This window comes from Bradysia coprophila, unplaced genomic scaffold, assembly GCF_014529535.1.
Source record: "Bradysia coprophila strain Holo2 unplaced genomic scaffold, BU_Bcop_v1 contig_232, whole genome shotgun sequence".
Classification (NCBI taxonomy): domain Eukaryota; kingdom Metazoa; phylum Arthropoda; class Insecta; order Diptera; family Sciaridae; genus Bradysia; species Bradysia coprophila.
Genome location: NW_023503493.1, coordinates 15,168,031 through 15,185,855, shown reverse-complemented (window position 1 = coordinate 15,185,855; position 17,825 = coordinate 15,168,031). Strand labels below are relative to the sequence as shown.

Here is a 17,825-nt window from a genome sequence, read left to right as displayed (position 1 = left end):
CAAAATTTTCGCAAATTCACCGGTGGTAATGAAATCATTTTTTATACGTGCTGACATTCCACCTCGCGCTTATCATCTGCATTCCATTTATTTATTTAGAGAGTTTAATTAAATGCTACTGCAAGTTCATTAGCCCGCCACAGACTGTCTATGATTAGGACATTTTCGAATCTCACACCTGATTTTGTTTAACTATTTTTAATAGTTTGAAATATAATCTTTTACATCATTTGTTCTAACATTTACTTTGCTATAAAAGACGTTTAGCCAGAGCTCATTTTTTTTGTTGCAGTTGTTGTCGGTGACAGATGATGTCTAATTTCCGCTTTGCTTTCCTGATTATGCTCGTAGCTCAAAGACTGGCTTTAAGAAAGAAGAAACCTTTCTTTTGCATTAATTCCAAAATGACGAAAGCTTGTTTTCGCCTTTAAAACAAAATTACGGAAAATGTTTCACTTTTAACATAAGAGATGTTTCGTGAAAATTCAAACCAAAAACACAAAATCAACACCGGCATACGAGATATGAATAATCATTTAAATATTTTCAATGGAAATTTTCGAAAACTCACCTATGAAAACCGCAAGTTCGTTTCTATGAATGTTGGCATGGCTAAAATGTTCTAAAAAGCTTCGATATAAACTTGATAACATGCTTCGTGCAGCGTATTCACAATAGAGGGCGTTCTGTTAACTTGTTAGCCACGGCTAGTAATCTTTTATCGACAATTACGACAAAAACTAATGTTGCATTCTATCCAGTGTTCTCTTATATTGGAGAATAAATGTTGAATGAATTTAAAGATTTGGTGTTTCTGTTATGATTATTATTTATTGTAATAAGCTTGCTATTTGTAAGAAAACTTGTGTATATATTGTGAATTAACCAATTAACCTCTCAGAGAGGGCAAGTATCCCAGCAGTATTATTAGCGGTTCTTTTACTACTTTTGCTTCAACAATTTTCGATAAGATGATGGGGAATCTTTTACTTCATTTCTTTTAACATGCATTTTTGTCGCTAACAGATGAAATGAAAAGGTTCGCTTTTTGTGTGAATTGATTGTATTACTAAAACTGTTGAAGTTAAGACTAATAATTCTATTCTTGTTTAAATACAGTGCGATAAAAGCGATTATCTGATAGAGTTGATACCTTTTATTCGCTGCACCACACCTGCAATCGGCATTAAAGACTGCATATACAACTTCTTGTGATCGAGGACCACTGGTGAAGTGATTCTCTTCATTTCAAGTAAAATCCACTATATCAATTATACACAAAAAAAAACCTTCTGGAATAAGATTACGATTTTCGATTCGAAAATAATACTAAAACACTGAATAAATTTGCTATGTTTTCCTTGTATAAATATGCATAGCCAAATATTGTGAATGCAGGCATATGATTTCGTTCAAGATTCAAAATTAAATGCAAAGCTGAACAAATTTTGCCAACTATTCAAATATTCATAAATTGGTAATTTCGTTGTTTTTCATGGAAACAAGTAACACAGTACTGTGTCAATCTAACGACTCGCATGACCACATGAAATGAAGAAAGAAAACTTCAAACTAACTGATTTTCCGATAATCTTTACACACAGAGCAGACCTCGCAGTCGATTCCCGAGGCCGAAACAGCTCGATCTTCATTCGATAGTTGGATTAACAAAATTCATTTAACGTGATTAGAGTTGAGCGCCGGTCAAAAAGTTACCGGTGGTGTAGAACGATGTCATGTTCCTAAACGCAATTCCTCTGGTGGTGTGTGCACCTCTAAACGTGAAGGAAGATGGGAAAAAGAAGGGCAAAAGGATGTTTAATTCACATATTAGAGTGTGATTGTTTTGATGATTTTTTGTACCTTTGGCTGTGGTTGCTTATGACGGATTGTATTGTGGTGGTCTTTGTTTGGTTCTTGCCTTTCATTAATTTAAGGAAAATGACAGAACTTTCGTTAATCGATTTCATCGGAAATGCAAAAATGGTTCATTGTTTTCCCATTGAATTAGGAGGACACCTATTATTTACACGTTTTTTTAGATAAGATATTCACAATAAATCATCATCAATCAGGCGGCACCACTCTTCATTATCAGTGGATACTTAACCAACCTAATCAATTAGTAGCAATAAATGTCACAAATTTTTGAAAAAAGCTACTTATAAATGGCATGGCGTATCACAACCATTGAATCTGTTTGTATTGAAGTTGTTTACGGTATCGGTCTAGTGTCTTTACACATTTGTGGTAACATATATTTTGCTGTATAAACAGGTCACTACCAAAAGTTTTGGGAAAGTGGATAGCAGATGTGTTTAGTTGCATGCGTTTTTATTGAATTTAGCTCACACTACTTCACAATAATACATTCTATTTATTCTGGCAATGTCTTTCGGACTTAGTCCCGTTCGTTGTCCCATTTCATCGATCAATGATATATCCTGTAAGAAATGACAAGATAATTTGAAGAAAAATTGATACACAAGATGGTGCTTGGTGCTGATTATACAAATAAAACTTACATGTGGCACAATGGTTGCGAAACCATTCCTAGTGGCACTGTAAGCGTTGTAATGCATCACACTCAAAATGTCATATTCCACACCAAAGTTGGTTATACGATCGGCTCCATATGTATTAAAGTTAGACTCAGTACCGGGTTGAATGTTATCCCACATTATAGTGACATAATCGTCCCGTTCAGTGGCGCTGTGCATATGATAGAAACCCAACGTGTGCAAAAATTCATGAATAATTGTTCCAATTCTAAAGCAAAAATCGCCCGGTTCTAGATTTAACCGTTGCATGCCATTGTTCAAGAATCCCACATTAGACGAGCAACCAGCATTGTTGGCCTAATTAATTTTAATATTAAAATGTTGTCGATGTAAAAGAAAATATCATCTGCCAATTACCGTCACGAACACATAATTTACTTCGTCTGTTCGTTTGACGAATCGTATGCATGTCACCTCTTCGATACGTGCCAGGCCCAACTCGATGGACTCTACACGATCCTGTTCGAATTCCGAACTAATTTCGTATACAACCGTGTTGTTTGGCCATCGATAATTTTCATTTACAAGTCCGGTTCGCTTCAATCCGAATAGTTGCTCTTCTTGTTCTTTCGTTAAAATAATGTCCCCTTGAAATTTATCATTCAACTCCCCATCTGAAATGGAAGGAACAATTAAATGTATGAAACACTTAGACCAAAATGTTCTAGGCACCATTCTCGGCAGTGAAATCTCGTTTTTCTTGGAATATCGGACTGGAATGAACCAGAGCCAACGTTAGTACAACTAAAATTGCGGCAACCTTCATTTTACTAGCCTTATTTCGGTTTGAATACAATAAGACTGAATTGATTTGTACAGAAGCGGTCTACTGCAGATAATTTATTTTCGGAAAATAATCTTTCTCTTATCGAAATACGATTATTCAGCAGTTTCCACTTCGTTTATCAGGCGCGCTTCAGCTTTCCAGATACATTTGTCCAAGTGTAATCAAACAAATCAGGTCTCACTTTGATAAGTAAATCTGAGACGTCAAGCATAGACCAGTATTATAGTCCGGAAACTGTTAGCTGGGATTTCTTCCATCGATCAAAGTATTTTTAATTGGTTGATTTCAAATCTTCTACTTCAATTTTTTTGACATGTATTTTACTATATAAAAGATCATATTACCCAGAACTTGACATTATTTTTGTAGTCGTTATCCAGAACAGATGAATAGCCGTATGTGACAAGTGAAAGGCAAAAACAAAAAAGCATCTGGATAATGTGTTCAAAGATTTTATTATTGTATACCCGATAGGTTTGTTCCAAGTAACTATAAACACGAACTTTGACAACCCGAAGAACGACAATTTCATCCATAGCAACGTCGCTTACGTGATATTTCATACAAATCGACCAACGTCGCCTACGCGATTTACACAGAGGTATTATTGAGGTTATGGTTATATGGATGAAATTTGACAATTCATATGGCCTTGGAACAAACCTATACCCGATGCTTGTCAACTTTTAGAGCGATAATATTACAATAGAGCGACAGTATTACGACTTGAATTTGCTATATTCTAAATCTTCTCGTTTTATATTATAAAGTCGCTCTGCTATTTCAAGCAAGATGTCGTTGCAATCACCCAGTGTCGGTATATTATTACCAGAAAAGTAATTAAATTTAGCGGATTTTAGTAAAATATAATGTCAGCGCAACTCTTGCATTTTTACTTTCACCCCATGTCATTCCAATAACTGTTGACTATAATTCGTCCAGTAAAAATTTAATTATGTTGACATTATGCAGACATCAAGTTATTCCAACTACATCTTGCTTGAAATAGCGAAGCAACGGTAGAATAGAAAAGGGAAGAGTTTAGAATATTTTTGATTTGTAAAACAATGTCTCATGTACACTTAAAATTTTCAAAAATCAATAATAAAAAAGGAATAAATAGTTTAGAATATAGAAAACTGATGCAGTAATATCACACCTAGGATTCCTAGGAAAAAAACACGAGTTAGTCTGTGAGTATCCCAAGGCTTTTTCTAAATTAATGAATTACACATCAGTAGCATCCAATGTATTCTAAATTTCGCATGGAGCAGGCAATAAAATCCTTTACTTGATTTAAACATGTTTTTTTAAATAAGAGACTACTAGTCTGGAACAGAATTCATTGCTTATGTTTGTCAATGAATAGCTGTTTGTCTTTCGCTCGTATATAAAGTAGAAATTTACAATTCAATGAAAATGATCGATAGAATTCATTTGTCTCTAAAATACAGTTCGGCGAATTATTTGCATTCGCAGACATCGAGACCCCTTTTATAGTAGATTGCATAAAAGGCGCCACAAATGACCGAGTATGTTGCAGGTATATGCAATTTTATAGGATGAACTTATATCAAAAGATCTGTTGGAACACATTCGTGGTAGTCATTTTAATATTCGTCCAAATTCATAGAAGTTTAGGCGAAGATGTATGTTTATTTATCCACCGCTGTCTGTGATTACTTTAATAATCATTTACATGTTTATGCACGCAACTCCGTCGTCATACACATGAACGAAACTAAATATTTGTGTATCTTTTCACCATGACTGCCCCAACACATCAAACTCAACACAGAAAAAAAGTTCATATTGTATACGTATATCCCTTTCTCGATAAATTATTCAGCTCATAAAGCCCATTTTCACGGCTTCAACAAATATGTGTATGCTTTGACTCCTTTTTGCCCATGGGATTCATTCCTTCAAATACGCTTTTCCACTCCATAAATATAAAACCGTTGTTACGTCTCACCATATAATCATCTCTTTTTGCCATGCGCTCACACACCAGCACACACCACCAATCCTTTTCTATACTCTCTCAAATATTGTGTATAGGAAAAAGTTATGATTTAAAAAAGCTTCAACCTTTCTCTTTGCAAGAAATAAACTTAAAACAGTCTTGTGTTGACTTCCGCCGGTGTTAGTTTCCCTGAACTAATAGTGAAATCATTGCACACGACCTCTTGTCATATGACTGTATATTTCAACCTACATATACTGTAGTTTAAAGAGTCTCAACGACGAGATTATTTATTGACTATAGAGTTTAAATTGTATCCAACCATCCTGTGCTAATTAAAATCGCATGCAACGAAATATATAGGAAAATTCTGTGCAAATTTCGTGGCAATTATAAAAGTGATTTCCATATATTCGTCAGAATTTTCATTTTTCTTCCGTTTCGATTTGTACAGTCAAATACACAAAATCGAGAGAATTTAGCAGAAATATCGGTGTTTCATGTCTGATTAGTCATATCAATAATACGTGCGGCTACACGTTTGTGTTTTATGTGTTGGAGTTCAGTGTTATGTTGCGAAAGGGAGTTCGGTAACTTATAACCGTTACGAGAAAAATAAAGAAGTTTTCAATTGTTATATCCCGTTTGAGTGAATTGCAAATAAAAAGCAATTTCGGGAAGCTTGTGGATATATACACACACTGAATATTTCGACAGCACATAACGGAGAGTAGTAATATATACATCACAGAATAAAGGTTAAAAAGTGTTCTACAGTATTCTTTTTCGGTTGCCGTTGAGCTTTTTGTTGATCGATAATATTCATTTTTATGTGAATTTTTTGTGGTTATGTGTTGCGTGCAAACATAAATTACGATATTTGATTTGGATTTCAAATAAAAGGGAATATACGATACATCAATTGGATTTGATATTGTCGGTGAGTAATTTGGTTATAATGTGTATTGTGTATAGATGTGATTGACTTTAGAAAAAATTTAATGTATTTTTATAGTTCAATTGAATTGATTTTTTGTGTGCTTCAGGCTGTTGGTTATAAGCGCGTATAGTATGTGCGTATAATCAATTTGATTAATAAAAATTTCTTTCCTTTATTATATTACCTGGCGACCCCCTGTCAATCCGCTTTACGGACGTACAATGTTTTACGTTTATTGATTAAATGTAAACAGTTTGATAATCGCTATGGTAACAATGCTTTGATGTACTTACGGGGATAGCTTGAGCTGTATAACGAATTTCTATGTAATATACAAATCTTGATGTCGCAGTCGCTGTATTCCAATTTTTGTTTTTCATATTATTTCACATTCCGTTGATAAGCTTTTCTCATGTAACATTGACGCTACTCGTTTTTGTGTTCGAATTTCTCTTTTTGTATTTTAAGTAAGTATAAAAACGAGTTATCTATTTGCCGCCAATTCTTTTTACGATACCGGAAAAAATGAGGGAAAATCGAAATGTTTGGTTTTTGTCGGTTGAGATTTCTTCTAATCCAATAGCTGCGAAAAATGGAACAAAACAAATTGTGGCAGAAGATAAAATCCTGAAGAGTTTCTTTCGACAATCCGCTTCGTTGGGCCATTTCGAAGTTTATGTTGAGTTTTTTTTTCGAATGATTCTCAATTTCTAAACGCAAGCAATGTTAACTACGCATGCAGGAATAAAACGCTTCATGGCGATGTTATTTCTTATTTTGCCTACAACTAATTTAAAATCTAGAAGGGATCAAATGTTATTTTCATGGAAATTCACATATTACTTATGAACGAAATGTTTTCAGCAGATCTTGTACTTCCTTAGTTTTTACATAGGTTTTGCTACATAAGATTACAGTGCCAACTGTTTATCACTAATTGTTCCCTTGACTGAAAGTCAGGGTATTATGAAAGAAAATACCCTTAAATGTCCGTAACGCTAAGTTCACTTTGATATTTTGAAAATGTTCTACATTGGCAAAAAACGTTAAATACAGAAAACGTCCGTACACTTGTGGACTCGATAACTCGAGTAATTTTTTAACGATTTGCAAAATTTTGGTTTTAATCGACGGAGAATGAAAATCATGAGGTTTAGTTCGTAGATGGGCAATATTGGGGTAATGAGATGGGAGTAATTCTTAAGAGAATTTTATTCCTTGTCACCGCGATAACTTCCCTAATTCTTATCAGATTTTCAATTTTTTTGTGCTGTTCGACGAAGATTGAAATTCTTAAGGTTGAGTTTGCAGATGGATAATGTTAGAACAACGAGATGGGAGAAATTCTACATAGACGCTTTTCCTTTTGGACTCGATAACTCGAGTAATTCTTTACCGATTTTCAAAATTATGGTTTTAATCGACAGAAAATGAAAATCATGAGGTTAAGTTCGTAGATGGGCAATATTGGAGTAATGAGATGGGAGTAATTCTCAAGAGATTTTTATACTTGTTACCGCGATAACTTCCATAATTCTTATCCGATTTTCAAAGATTTTGTTTTAATCGACGAAGATTGAAACTCTTGAGGCTGAGTTTGCAGATGGATAATGTTCGAACAACGAGATGGGAGAAATTCTACATAGACGCTTTCTCTTGTTACTGCGCGATAACTTGAGTAATTTTTACCAGATTTTCAAATGTTTTGTTTTAATTGACAGAGAATGATATTGGAGTAGTGAGTTTGGAGTAATTGTAAACATAACTTGTTATACGACGACATTTTTGCAACGGATTTCCAGAAAAATTTCTTATTTGACGAGTTGTGAAATTCTGGATTTCTGGTCTAACAATTAAGAAGTACTTCCCAAAAGAGTTTTTGCTTGCTTGCTTGAGAAACCGATAGCTCGAGTAATTCAAGAGGTATCAAAAATCAATTTCGACCAGTAGCGTAATTCAAGTGGTTAAACTCGAACATTGGAATTTAATTGGACTAGTAATCTGGAATAGACGACAATTTTTGGTTGAATTCTGTATTCTTAAAAGAATTTTTTTCGTTCGTAAAATGTTTGAACGAGTGTGAACTTTGCGGCCAGAGCGAAGCGAGGGCCGTAATTCACACGAGTTATATTTTTTCAAGAGGTAGGCGGGAAATACGCTTTTAGTAGACTATATAGGAGACTCATATTAGGTCTTAAACGTACCTCGCTGGATCTTCCACTCATAGCGTATGCTTTGTATGTTTTCTGTTATTTGACACTCATAGCGCTTTTTTGGAGACGATAAAAAAGACTCGTAATAGAGCAAAATAGCAAAACATCGCTCGCTGGGCCAGCAACTCATAGCTCTTTTTGTTTCTTCAGGAAATTAAATAAATATGAGTAAAATGAAGCATGTGATGACTGCTGTTTTCTGAATAAAAGAGACATCACCTTTTCATGTGACTTTAATTTTGTGATCTCATTTAAAAATGGTTAGAAAACTAAGACTGGAATTATAGAAAAAAGCCAGTTAAGGGTCCTGACCCACCCAAGAGGTGGGGCCTAGTAGTTCTTGCTTTCATTAACAGATTTATCAGCCAGATGCAAAAGATTTCAGAATATTCTTTCTTATACGTAAATTAGCTTAATAACCTAAAAAAGAGGATCTCAAAATTTTTTGCCAGAAGCCTAACGGAAACTTTACACAATAATTGTGAAACATTAATGCCACCTTATCTCGAATAGACAGTCCTCATTCACATTGAATAAAGTTTTAATTCGTTAAGACGTTGTCGAACTTTCAACGCCTAAGTAGAAGTTTTTTTTTCGCAGGACCCTTCCAATGGACGTTAGTCTCAAAAAATAGGTAAAAATGAATTCGGATAACAGCCAGTCGTTACCAATACAGCAAGTCATCCATAAATTCTTCATTCCGAATGGATGGATACATAACAGCGAGATTTTATTCAAATTTCTCTCCATCTTTATCGACATAATCTCCGCCGGTTACCGTTATTTACATAAAAGTGTACGAAATTTTTATTTTCCGAGGCACATTATTATGTTTCGTGAATCATTATGATATCCCATTTGTATAATTTCTATACTGTAATTAACAAAAAAAAACAGAGAGCTTGCTTTTGACGAAAAGAAGATACAAACCATTAAGATTTGTTTGAATGTTTAATTTCCATTATTTTGAATTCTAAAGCTGTATACTGTTCTGGTTGCTTCTTTAATGATCATCACAAGAAAATGGATTATTTATTAATGCAAAGCACTGTCTAATGTTATGTGCGTTTTGATGAAAATAGATGACTTTCCACTTTCGGAATTTTAGGGAGTAACGATAAAATCGAAAGAATCCGCAGTATCGCAGAATTATTTTATTGCGAGTTCACTTCAATGTGAGCTGTTGTAAGTTTCAACACATTTTTACCTACCAAAATTGTCTTCTTACATGTAAATTAGGGTGTAGCGTTTTTACAAAAACATCTACTTTTCGAAAGGTTCAACCGGACTCAGGCTCAACTCAGAAGGTCCGTCCGATCATTTTATGGAAGAAACTTTTTCTTTAACCTGTTACATATGACCACGACCAGTATTATTATTGGGTCTATTAGTTCAATCGATCAAAGTATTTTTGATAGGTTGATTTCAAATCTTGTACTTCAATTTTTTGAACATGAATTTTTCGATATAAAGTGCCATATTACCCAGAGCTTGTCATTATTTTTGTCGTCCGAAGCGATAACAGATGAATAGCCGAATGTTAAATAATTGCGTCGTTTTGGGTCTATTAGATCGAATTTTTACGGTTGAATAAGCTAACACAGAAATTTAGTTCTATATGTTAATCTAGTCTCTAGATATAAGAGAAATTATTACCAGAAAAAAAAACCTGAAAAATACTTTTGTGTGTCAAAGTTCGCCGAAGGTGATTTTGTGATTTTCCACTCGCTACAAACATTGATGAAAGTGTGCAAAAACGTAAATTATATGGTCAATACACTAAATCGACAGCGGGCAATCAAACAAAGCTCATAATTTGAAAAGGATTGATAAATTTGGTTAACAAAAAAGTAGATTTTCGGCCTAATGTCACTGAAATGTGTTAACAGTGTTTAAAACGTTGAAAATATTGCAGGCACTTATAAAAATAATATTTTAAAATTTGTTAGTTACGTCTTGTCCATGATATGCTCCTTATCGTTAAAATATTAATTTACTTCAAAATTCTACTTTTTATAATATCTTTTTTCATGCTTTTGTTTTCCCTAGGGTCGAAAGTGGCTTATTACACATCTAGGGAAAACAAGAAATTTGGTTTAAGTATCAGAAGCACTGCCTATGTTTTAGAAAAAATTTCTCGAATTTTCTTGATTTTCATGGATTTTCGCAAATTTTCTCGAAAAAGCTTTTCAAGAAAATTAGTGAAAATTTTAGAAAATATAGAAAAAACAAGAAATTTCGAGAAAACATTTTCTTAAACATAGGCAGTGATCAGAAGCATCCATTACATAACTCTGGATAAAAATTGAAATGTCTCGTTTTCGTGTGTTTATTGACCTCAGCTTCGCCTCGGATCAACAAAATTCACACGAAAACTCTACTTTTCAACTTTTTATCCCTTGTTATAAATAACTATTAAAAAAGTCGTTTTGAAAAATGTAAGACCACAACCACAACAGCCACACCGTTTTTGAGACAGTAATTTTGTAGCATTTTGTCGCAAGACAACAAAGTTCTATACGCTCGTTTTAGGACACCTCGTCGGATGTATTATAATCGATTTTTTTAATAATCGAATAGGACGGGTTATGATTTTACACTAATGATCTAATAATGATAGTGAAATGAAGAGATGGAATGCATATAACCTGCAGTGTCATGGCGAAAACTCTTCTACTACGATTAACATCTGGATCCTAGATCCCTAAAGGTTTTAGTCGTTCACATGCTCCTTACAATAAGCATCGATTTCTTGTGCTTTTGATGACTTAACGAAACTTCTTTATATCACTCCGAATACATTGAACCCGATTCAAGAGTCTCCATTAGCATTCTGCAATTGAGTTGATAGTTTCGTCGGGTGATAGCTTTGGTCAGTACAAGTTCTTAGGAGGGAGCACGGTATGAATCTTCTGATGAATTTTTAAAATGAGTAAACATGTTTCGGTGTTAGCGAAGGCGCAGGTATTTTAATGGGGGACTGAAGTTTCAATAATTTCGATAGACAACATTATTCTAAGCAAAAAATTATTCTACACTATCGTAAAATTATAAACATTTATATTTTTGATTAATTGTTTTCTGATTTTCAAAGATCAGTCAAACATAAAAAAGACTATACGTCTCTATATGCCTCTCTTTTCTTCTCATGTCATTTTTTCTTAATTCTCTCACGAAAAAGGTATGCTTTTGGGTTGAATTTGGGTCGTAGTCGTAATTGAAATATAAATTAAAAGTAAAAAACTTGAAATTTCGGCAATAGTGTAGAACAATTTTTTGTTTACAATAACATACTTAATCTAAATACAAAAAATGTCAAAAGTTCAATGTCCCATTCTGCAGACAATAGTTATTTGTGACGACATACAAAGTTTAGGTTATTTCAATTTCAGCACTCCAGTTATAGGTAAAATTAATAGACAAAGTTTTCAATCTCCAAAAAATCCGGAAAACAGAAGGATTTCAAACAAGAAATTAACGCCACAATAATTCTAGGATTGTCATCTTCAAAGATTCTGGTCAAGTAGCTGTCGTTGTCTTCGCCCATTTGTCTCGGAAGGTGATCCCGAAGAACTGAATTTATTTTCAAGTGTGTGTACCACTCTAGATCAGTAAATACTAACTGGCCAATAGTACCCTCGGAAATTCGTTCATCGTAATTGATGTAATTATCGATTTCTTCTCCGCTGTAATGTAGTTCTTTGACGCTTTTCAAAAGCCTATGAAAAATATGTTTGTTGTAAATACACAAGAATTCCTTTCACTGAAAGAGAAAATTCAGTCTTACCGTTCTTCGCATTCAGATAGACGAACGTAGTCCATACAACGAGGTATAGTGGATTTGGAAAATCCATCTGGGTAACCAATGGAAGCGTTGTCTGACTCTATGTTTGCCGCGATAGCCATCTTTTCTTCGTCACTTAGCAAAACGGATTTGAATTTGATGATTTTTTCCTTGTCAATCGTCTTGAAACGGATACATTTCACAGCAGCATCCAAATCCTTTCTCTCAACAGAATTCGTTTCAGCAAATCGTTCCAGCGCTTTTATTAGCGTCATTTCGTTGGCAATCCATAATTCATCTTGTTCTAGAATCGCTTGCAACATGGTCGCATCTGACGTTAGAAATTGTGGCGAATCAATAAATTGAGTTGTATAACGTCGAATGAACTTCATCACTTTCTCTTTCAAATCAGTTTTGTTATACAGCTGTGCAAACTTCCATGACGAACCAAGACTTTCCACAGTCACATTTGCAACGATATACTGTTCACAAATGAGTTCTAAATCGATCACTTCGTATTTGTTTGCCGCCTGGTATACAGCAATTGCCTCGTCCGTGTCCACAAGATCCAATTCCTTAGCATAAATCCAAAGCAGGAATTTTTCGAAGACATTCACATCGATGTCATGTATTTCGACGATGGCCGTCTCTGCTTCTACAAAAGCAGAATTGCCGAAGAACATTGCATCCATTATTGGAGATGCAAAGGCAAGCAAAGTTTTATTTGATTTAAGTTGGACTTTACTTTCCGGAAAATAGAAACTACAGTCAGTCAGATGGTTGGATTTGAGCAACATTTTTCCCCGGTTGTTAATATGGTTCGTTTCCATTTTATTATTTTTCTCGTATTTTCAATTAACACACAAAAAAATATTTGAATACGATATTTTGATCTATAAATCTTTGGAGAGACGTCATTAGTATTTAACGATTCAACATTTATCGAAGAATTGCTGACGCGCTCTTAGATTACGTTCAGAAACGAATATTCTTTTACCTAGTTTCGGTCAGTTTCGCTCACGATGTAATGAAAGTGTTTTTAGGGGATAGATACCTAGGCGAGTTATACTAAACCTACTAAACTGGTCGTCGATCCTCTCGCTCGCATCATAACAAGAGAAAGAAATATTTTGACAAATACCTCAAAAACAATTACAAAATACTTGTGATTGGCTGATTCTTCAAATCCTTTTTTGAATCTCACCATTCAACAAAACATATGGATGTTTTGGCGGCATGATGATGTGTACTTTGATTTTTTCTTGTTTCCCTGTTGCTGTTTCGGTTTCTGTTTTCCAAAGAGTTTATTTAGAATTTTTCCCCAAACCAAAGAACGCATATGATGTCAGAACTATCGACATTGTCGTCCCTGACGAGTCCCCCAGTGCAGATTTCAGTAGATTTCAGCGGGACGAGACGGTATCTTTAGGTACTTTAGGATTGACGTGACTTAATCGTGTAATTTTTAATGTTTTTCGAAAGAAGGAATTTCGAATTTTCTTCGTTTTTGACCTTGACTTAAGATCGGTACCTTGTTGTCTTTTCAAATATAGTTTGTTATCGTGTTCATTAGCATGTAATGCTTTGTGCTGTTTGGAGTTTGAATGGTTACAACAGGATACGAATTCATGTTTCTCTTTAAGTATTCTTGTGACCTTTGGTTGGCAAGTAAAAAACTGTTTTGTTGAATTTTGAGGTGATACAACTTGATAGTATTTGTGGGTAAGAGACGTATCCTGGCTAAACACATAGAAACTCGAAAAAGATCTAATTCAAAATTTTCTTTTCATGTCTTGGCCATAAATTACAGAATTTTTCTCCTAATTTTGGCCTTCATCATGAAAAGTTGTATACGCACTTTCGCTTGTCTAAAATATACCGTCCACAACAGATACGTAAATAACTATTACTAATCCTGTCAACGTTGACAGTAGAACAATAGAAAAATGTGGTCATTTTTGCGTTGTGTACCTACAGTTATACTCCAGAGGTGTAATCGGCACAGTAGAATTGTATTGGTACTTAAACATGTTTAAAAAGGACTGACTTGACTTGACTTGACGTATTTTTCTTCACTGTAACGATGATTTTCTTCATTATTCCCGCAACTTTTAATTTAAATAAAAAATGTTTGAAACAAAACAATGAAATAATTACGACTCTATCCCAAACCTTCTTTTTAAATTTCTTTTTAAGCCGACAAACAAAACCATTTTTTTAATGAAATATATACCAGTCCGTGAAGGTCTTTGATACACTACTAATAACAAAATTACACGAAAAACAAAGAAGTCCATTGTTATGTGCACCCAGCGTTCGTTAACATCTATACTGCCATGATGAAAAACAATACAGTTTTTATGATGAAAAAAACAACATCATTTAGGTGACAATATGGGGAGTTTGAATAGAACCACCCACACACCCACTCCCACAAGCACCAACCAAAAAATTATTGCGCAAATATTTGCAGAAAATTTATAACCAACACAATCTTTCGTGCATGTAACTGCTTGAAGAAAAAGTGGAGTCATTGTGACCGCATAATATTGCTATATGTACAGTGCAAGAAATAGCTGCAGCATCCAAAACTTTTAAAATGTTTTACCCAGATTCCCAGATAAAATTGTGGATATCAAATCAAGATGGAAAGTGCACAAGTTCTAATTATAAAAGAAATAATTACTCTGAGCTTAAGTTGGTCTCGCTGGGTGAAAGCGAAAAATAAGAATTGAATACACCTTGTTCATTTACACAGCAAGTGTACCATTTTAAGTTCTTTTATTCGGTTCTGTAGTGAGAAATAATTAACAATTACACTTAGTATCACAATGGCATACCCACTATGTGCTGTGCAAATAAAATGTAAGACCCTCTTTTGGGGAAGATTGTGCCAACTTGTGTAAAGTTCACTGTACATATAACGATAGTTGTCATTTACCAGCAAAACTCTTTTGTATTGGCTGCAGCTTTTCTAATTCTACGAGAGCATACATAACATTCATTTCGTATTACGTTCGAGTTCTCGTTTATATATTTTCGCCTTGTATGCTGGCAAATATGAGTGGACAATGTGTGGCATAAGATATTAACCCAACATTTTCCATTGTTATTCGATATATTGTTATGCTTATCGTTTGTATGTATTATTCTCTCTACAACGATAGATAAATGGAGTTGATTAAATACGATATAAAACTAAGATATAAGACGAGTGGGGTGTCGGAAATAATAAATGGTCTGTTTAATAGTTTGCTCTACTAATTTAGAGATAATACTGACTATTGCCATCACTAATAAAAATGGTTCCAAACATTAATTGTAATAAATTGTCAATATGTTTCAATTTAGTGTCGCCACTAGAAGCTATTTGACTATGATTTTCGGTAGAAAAACATTTCGTACACATTCACGAGAAGAGTCACGCCGAAAATTTTCTTTCATGGTTGCTCTGAACTTACAATGTTCCTAATTTTCTAAACAACGCGAATGAAGCGACGGCATTTTTTATATTCGTGGTATTTACGAAATAAACTATGCCAAAATGACTTTCTCTCAATTTTTTGCATAAAGTAACTACAAATTGAAAATTAAGATACCCGCGTCTCGTCTTTTGACGAAAAAAATGGAAACCGGAAAGATTTTTCACTTTATAACTTCCTGAAATATGTGATTTCAGCCATTTTCCAATGTGAAGAAAACATCCAAAAATATGTTGCGATTCAGGTAAACGAAAACTCTTAACATGTTGTGAAGTTGTAAGTGACACCACATAACTGAAATTATTTTGACCGTTAATTTGAAAAACGATTTTTTGGTGGAAATGCTCTTATTTGAATATGTACATGTTTCCGGTAAAATAAAATAGTGATAAAGTCACCACTATTGACGACCTTTAAAATGCCATCATTAGTTAAAGTTGATTGGCATACGGCAGAGTCTATTAAACAATCGAATGAACTTTAATGCGAGGGGGTAATCACTTTCTCATATAATCACCAAATAATCCCATATAATCCCGTATAATCCCATATAATACTTGTCATAAAATCAGTGATTTACCCCTCGCTGTAATGTTTCTTCGATGAAATCACAGTGTTTTCCCTGAATATTCAATCAATACAGATGATACAATCTTATTACTCAAGAAAAATGTAAAGAATGTAGCGATATGAAATCAGTACAATTGCAAGAAGAAAAACCCTCAGATGATGTGACTTATATTTCTTGTTACTCAAGGATCATGCAAAGAATGTAGAGTTCTTAGAATAATTTTTAAGGCTAGGCTTTACATCACAATGAATTCATTTAACTCCTTAATCTGGCCCTAAGTCGTCCTTGTTGCTTTCTCAAATTTAGTTGGTTTGCATTTTCAAAGAAAAAAAAATTCAACGTACAAATACCATTCATTGATAGTTTGCGCTCGTGGGTTAATATTTATTTTACGTATATTCCATTTTACATTTACTTACGCCATAAAAGTAAACATCGTTCAGCAAATTTAATCATCACACCACCACCGCCACAAAATTAAGTTACTTTCTATTTAAAATCGAAATAAAAATAAATTTAAATTCCAAAAATTTCCATTTAAATGCAAAGTAAGATTCATTTCATCAACCATCACCATTACTTTCCCACTGAAAAAGGCATCTACCGACGCAAATGTATATTTATTCTATATACAGTATAAAAAAAAACGCCGAAACCATTAAATTGTCCTATAGTCATTGAAAAGTTCTTTAAAAAAAAGCTTCAAATTATCGTAATATCACGGATGTGCTTCCATAAAATTCCCTTTTTTCCTCATATATTTCTCCATTAGGGTTGTCGCACTGCGATGGTTATATCCAATGTTACATTTCGGTTATTTGTGTTGTGATTTAAAATAAGAAATAGCCGAAACAGCGTTTTCAATTCTGTGTTTTCCCGGTGGTTGTTGTTGTTTGCAAGCAAACAATGGGTTATGTTTGATGGCGTGTTGGAATTTACAATATTTAGTCCATACAAAATCACGTATTTTAATATTTATATTCAGAGCTACTATCAGCAGATTATTTTTATATAACCCAAAGGACCATAAATAATGTTTCTTGTTAAAGTTTTGAACCAGTTTTTATCAGGATTTGTATGGTTGTGATAAGTGACAAAAAATTATCCAACATTTTTGTTGGGAAATTTATTTTTTAGGACCGGACGTGTAAAGTAATGTTATTAAAGTTTTAAAAAGTTTTATATTTTCAATTTTGAAATTAAACCGACCAATCCATAATTTTGCTTGACATATTTTTCCGGCAATTTGTTCATTCACAGAAGCAATCAGAATTCTTGAAAGTTATTTGATATTTTCTCGATAAATTTCCCATTTCTAAAATACGTTGAAAAATGAATAAAGCAAAGCAAATCATAGTTCAAATAGTAACCAATCATGTAGCACAGATTCACACTTAAGCGGAGACGTTTCTTTCAGCATGCATTGGAACTGAACGCTCTTACTATATTGTTTATCGAAAGACCATCAAAATAAGCTATCGCAATAGTAAAAAAGAAGGAGTTAACTCAATCATATTTCCG

At 33.8% G+C, this 17,825-nt stretch overlaps 2 protein-coding genes and 1 long non-coding RNA gene across 3 annotated transcripts; all 3 read right to left on the bottom strand.

Moving 5' to 3' along the window:
* Nucleotides 1-1,980: 1,980 nt before the first annotated feature.
* LOC119076921 lies at nucleotides 1,981-9,814 on the bottom strand. Its single transcript, XR_005087720.1, has 3 exons — nucleotides 9,803-9,814; nucleotides 7,091-7,096; nucleotides 1,981-2,196 (listed from the first exon to the last, which is right to left on the bottom strand). It is a non-coding gene; the product is annotated as an uncharacterized LOC119076921 (long non-coding RNA).
* LOC119076906 (seminal metalloprotease 1-like) lies at nucleotides 2,314-3,388 on the bottom strand. The gene is made up of 4 exons (XM_037183923.1): nucleotides 3,234-3,388; nucleotides 2,919-3,175; nucleotides 2,526-2,858; nucleotides 2,314-2,444 (listed from the first exon to the last, which is right to left on the bottom strand). Exons 1-4 carry the CDS (start codon nucleotides 3,325-3,327, stop codon nucleotides 2,349-2,351), a joined length of 780 nt encoding a protein of 259 aa, XP_037039818.1. The 5' UTR covers nucleotides 3,328-3,388; the 3' UTR covers nucleotides 2,314-2,348.
* A 1,942-nt stretch (nucleotides 9,815-11,756) lies between the features above and the next one.
* LOC119076903 (kelch-like protein 41b) lies at nucleotides 11,757-13,159 on the bottom strand. The gene is made up of 2 exons (XM_037183918.1): nucleotides 12,255-13,159; nucleotides 11,757-12,186 (listed from the first exon to the last, which is right to left on the bottom strand). The coding sequence occupies exons 1-2, from the start codon at nucleotides 13,079-13,081 to the stop codon at nucleotides 11,880-11,882; spliced, it is 1,134 nt and encodes a 377-aa protein (XP_037039813.1). The 5' UTR covers nucleotides 13,082-13,159; the 3' UTR covers nucleotides 11,757-11,879.
* Nucleotides 13,160-17,825: the final 4,666 nt, after the last annotated feature.

Excerpts from the sequence above, each read along its gene's own strand:
- LOC119076906 (XM_037183923.1), bottom strand. The coding sequence starts at position 3,327 with ATGAAGGTTGCCGCAATTTTAGTTGTACTAACGTTGGCTCTGGTTCAT. Across the intron at positions 3,176-3,233 it reads AGATTTCACTGCCGAGAATG|ATGGGGAGTTGAATGATAAA; the intron begins GTGCCTAGAACA and ends CTTCCATTTCAG. Across the intron at positions 2,859-2,918 it reads TAAATTATGTGTTCGTGACG|GCCAACAATGCTGGTTGCTC; the intron begins GTAATTGGCAGA and ends AAAATTAATTAG.
- LOC119076903 (XM_037183918.1), bottom strand. The coding sequence starts at position 13,081 with ATGGAAACGAACCATATTAACAACCGGGGAAAAATGTTGCTCAAATCC. Across the intron at positions 12,187-12,254 it reads CTATCTGAATGCGAAGAACG|GCTTTTGAAAAGCGTCAAAG; the intron begins GTAAGACTGAAT and ends TATTTTTCATAG.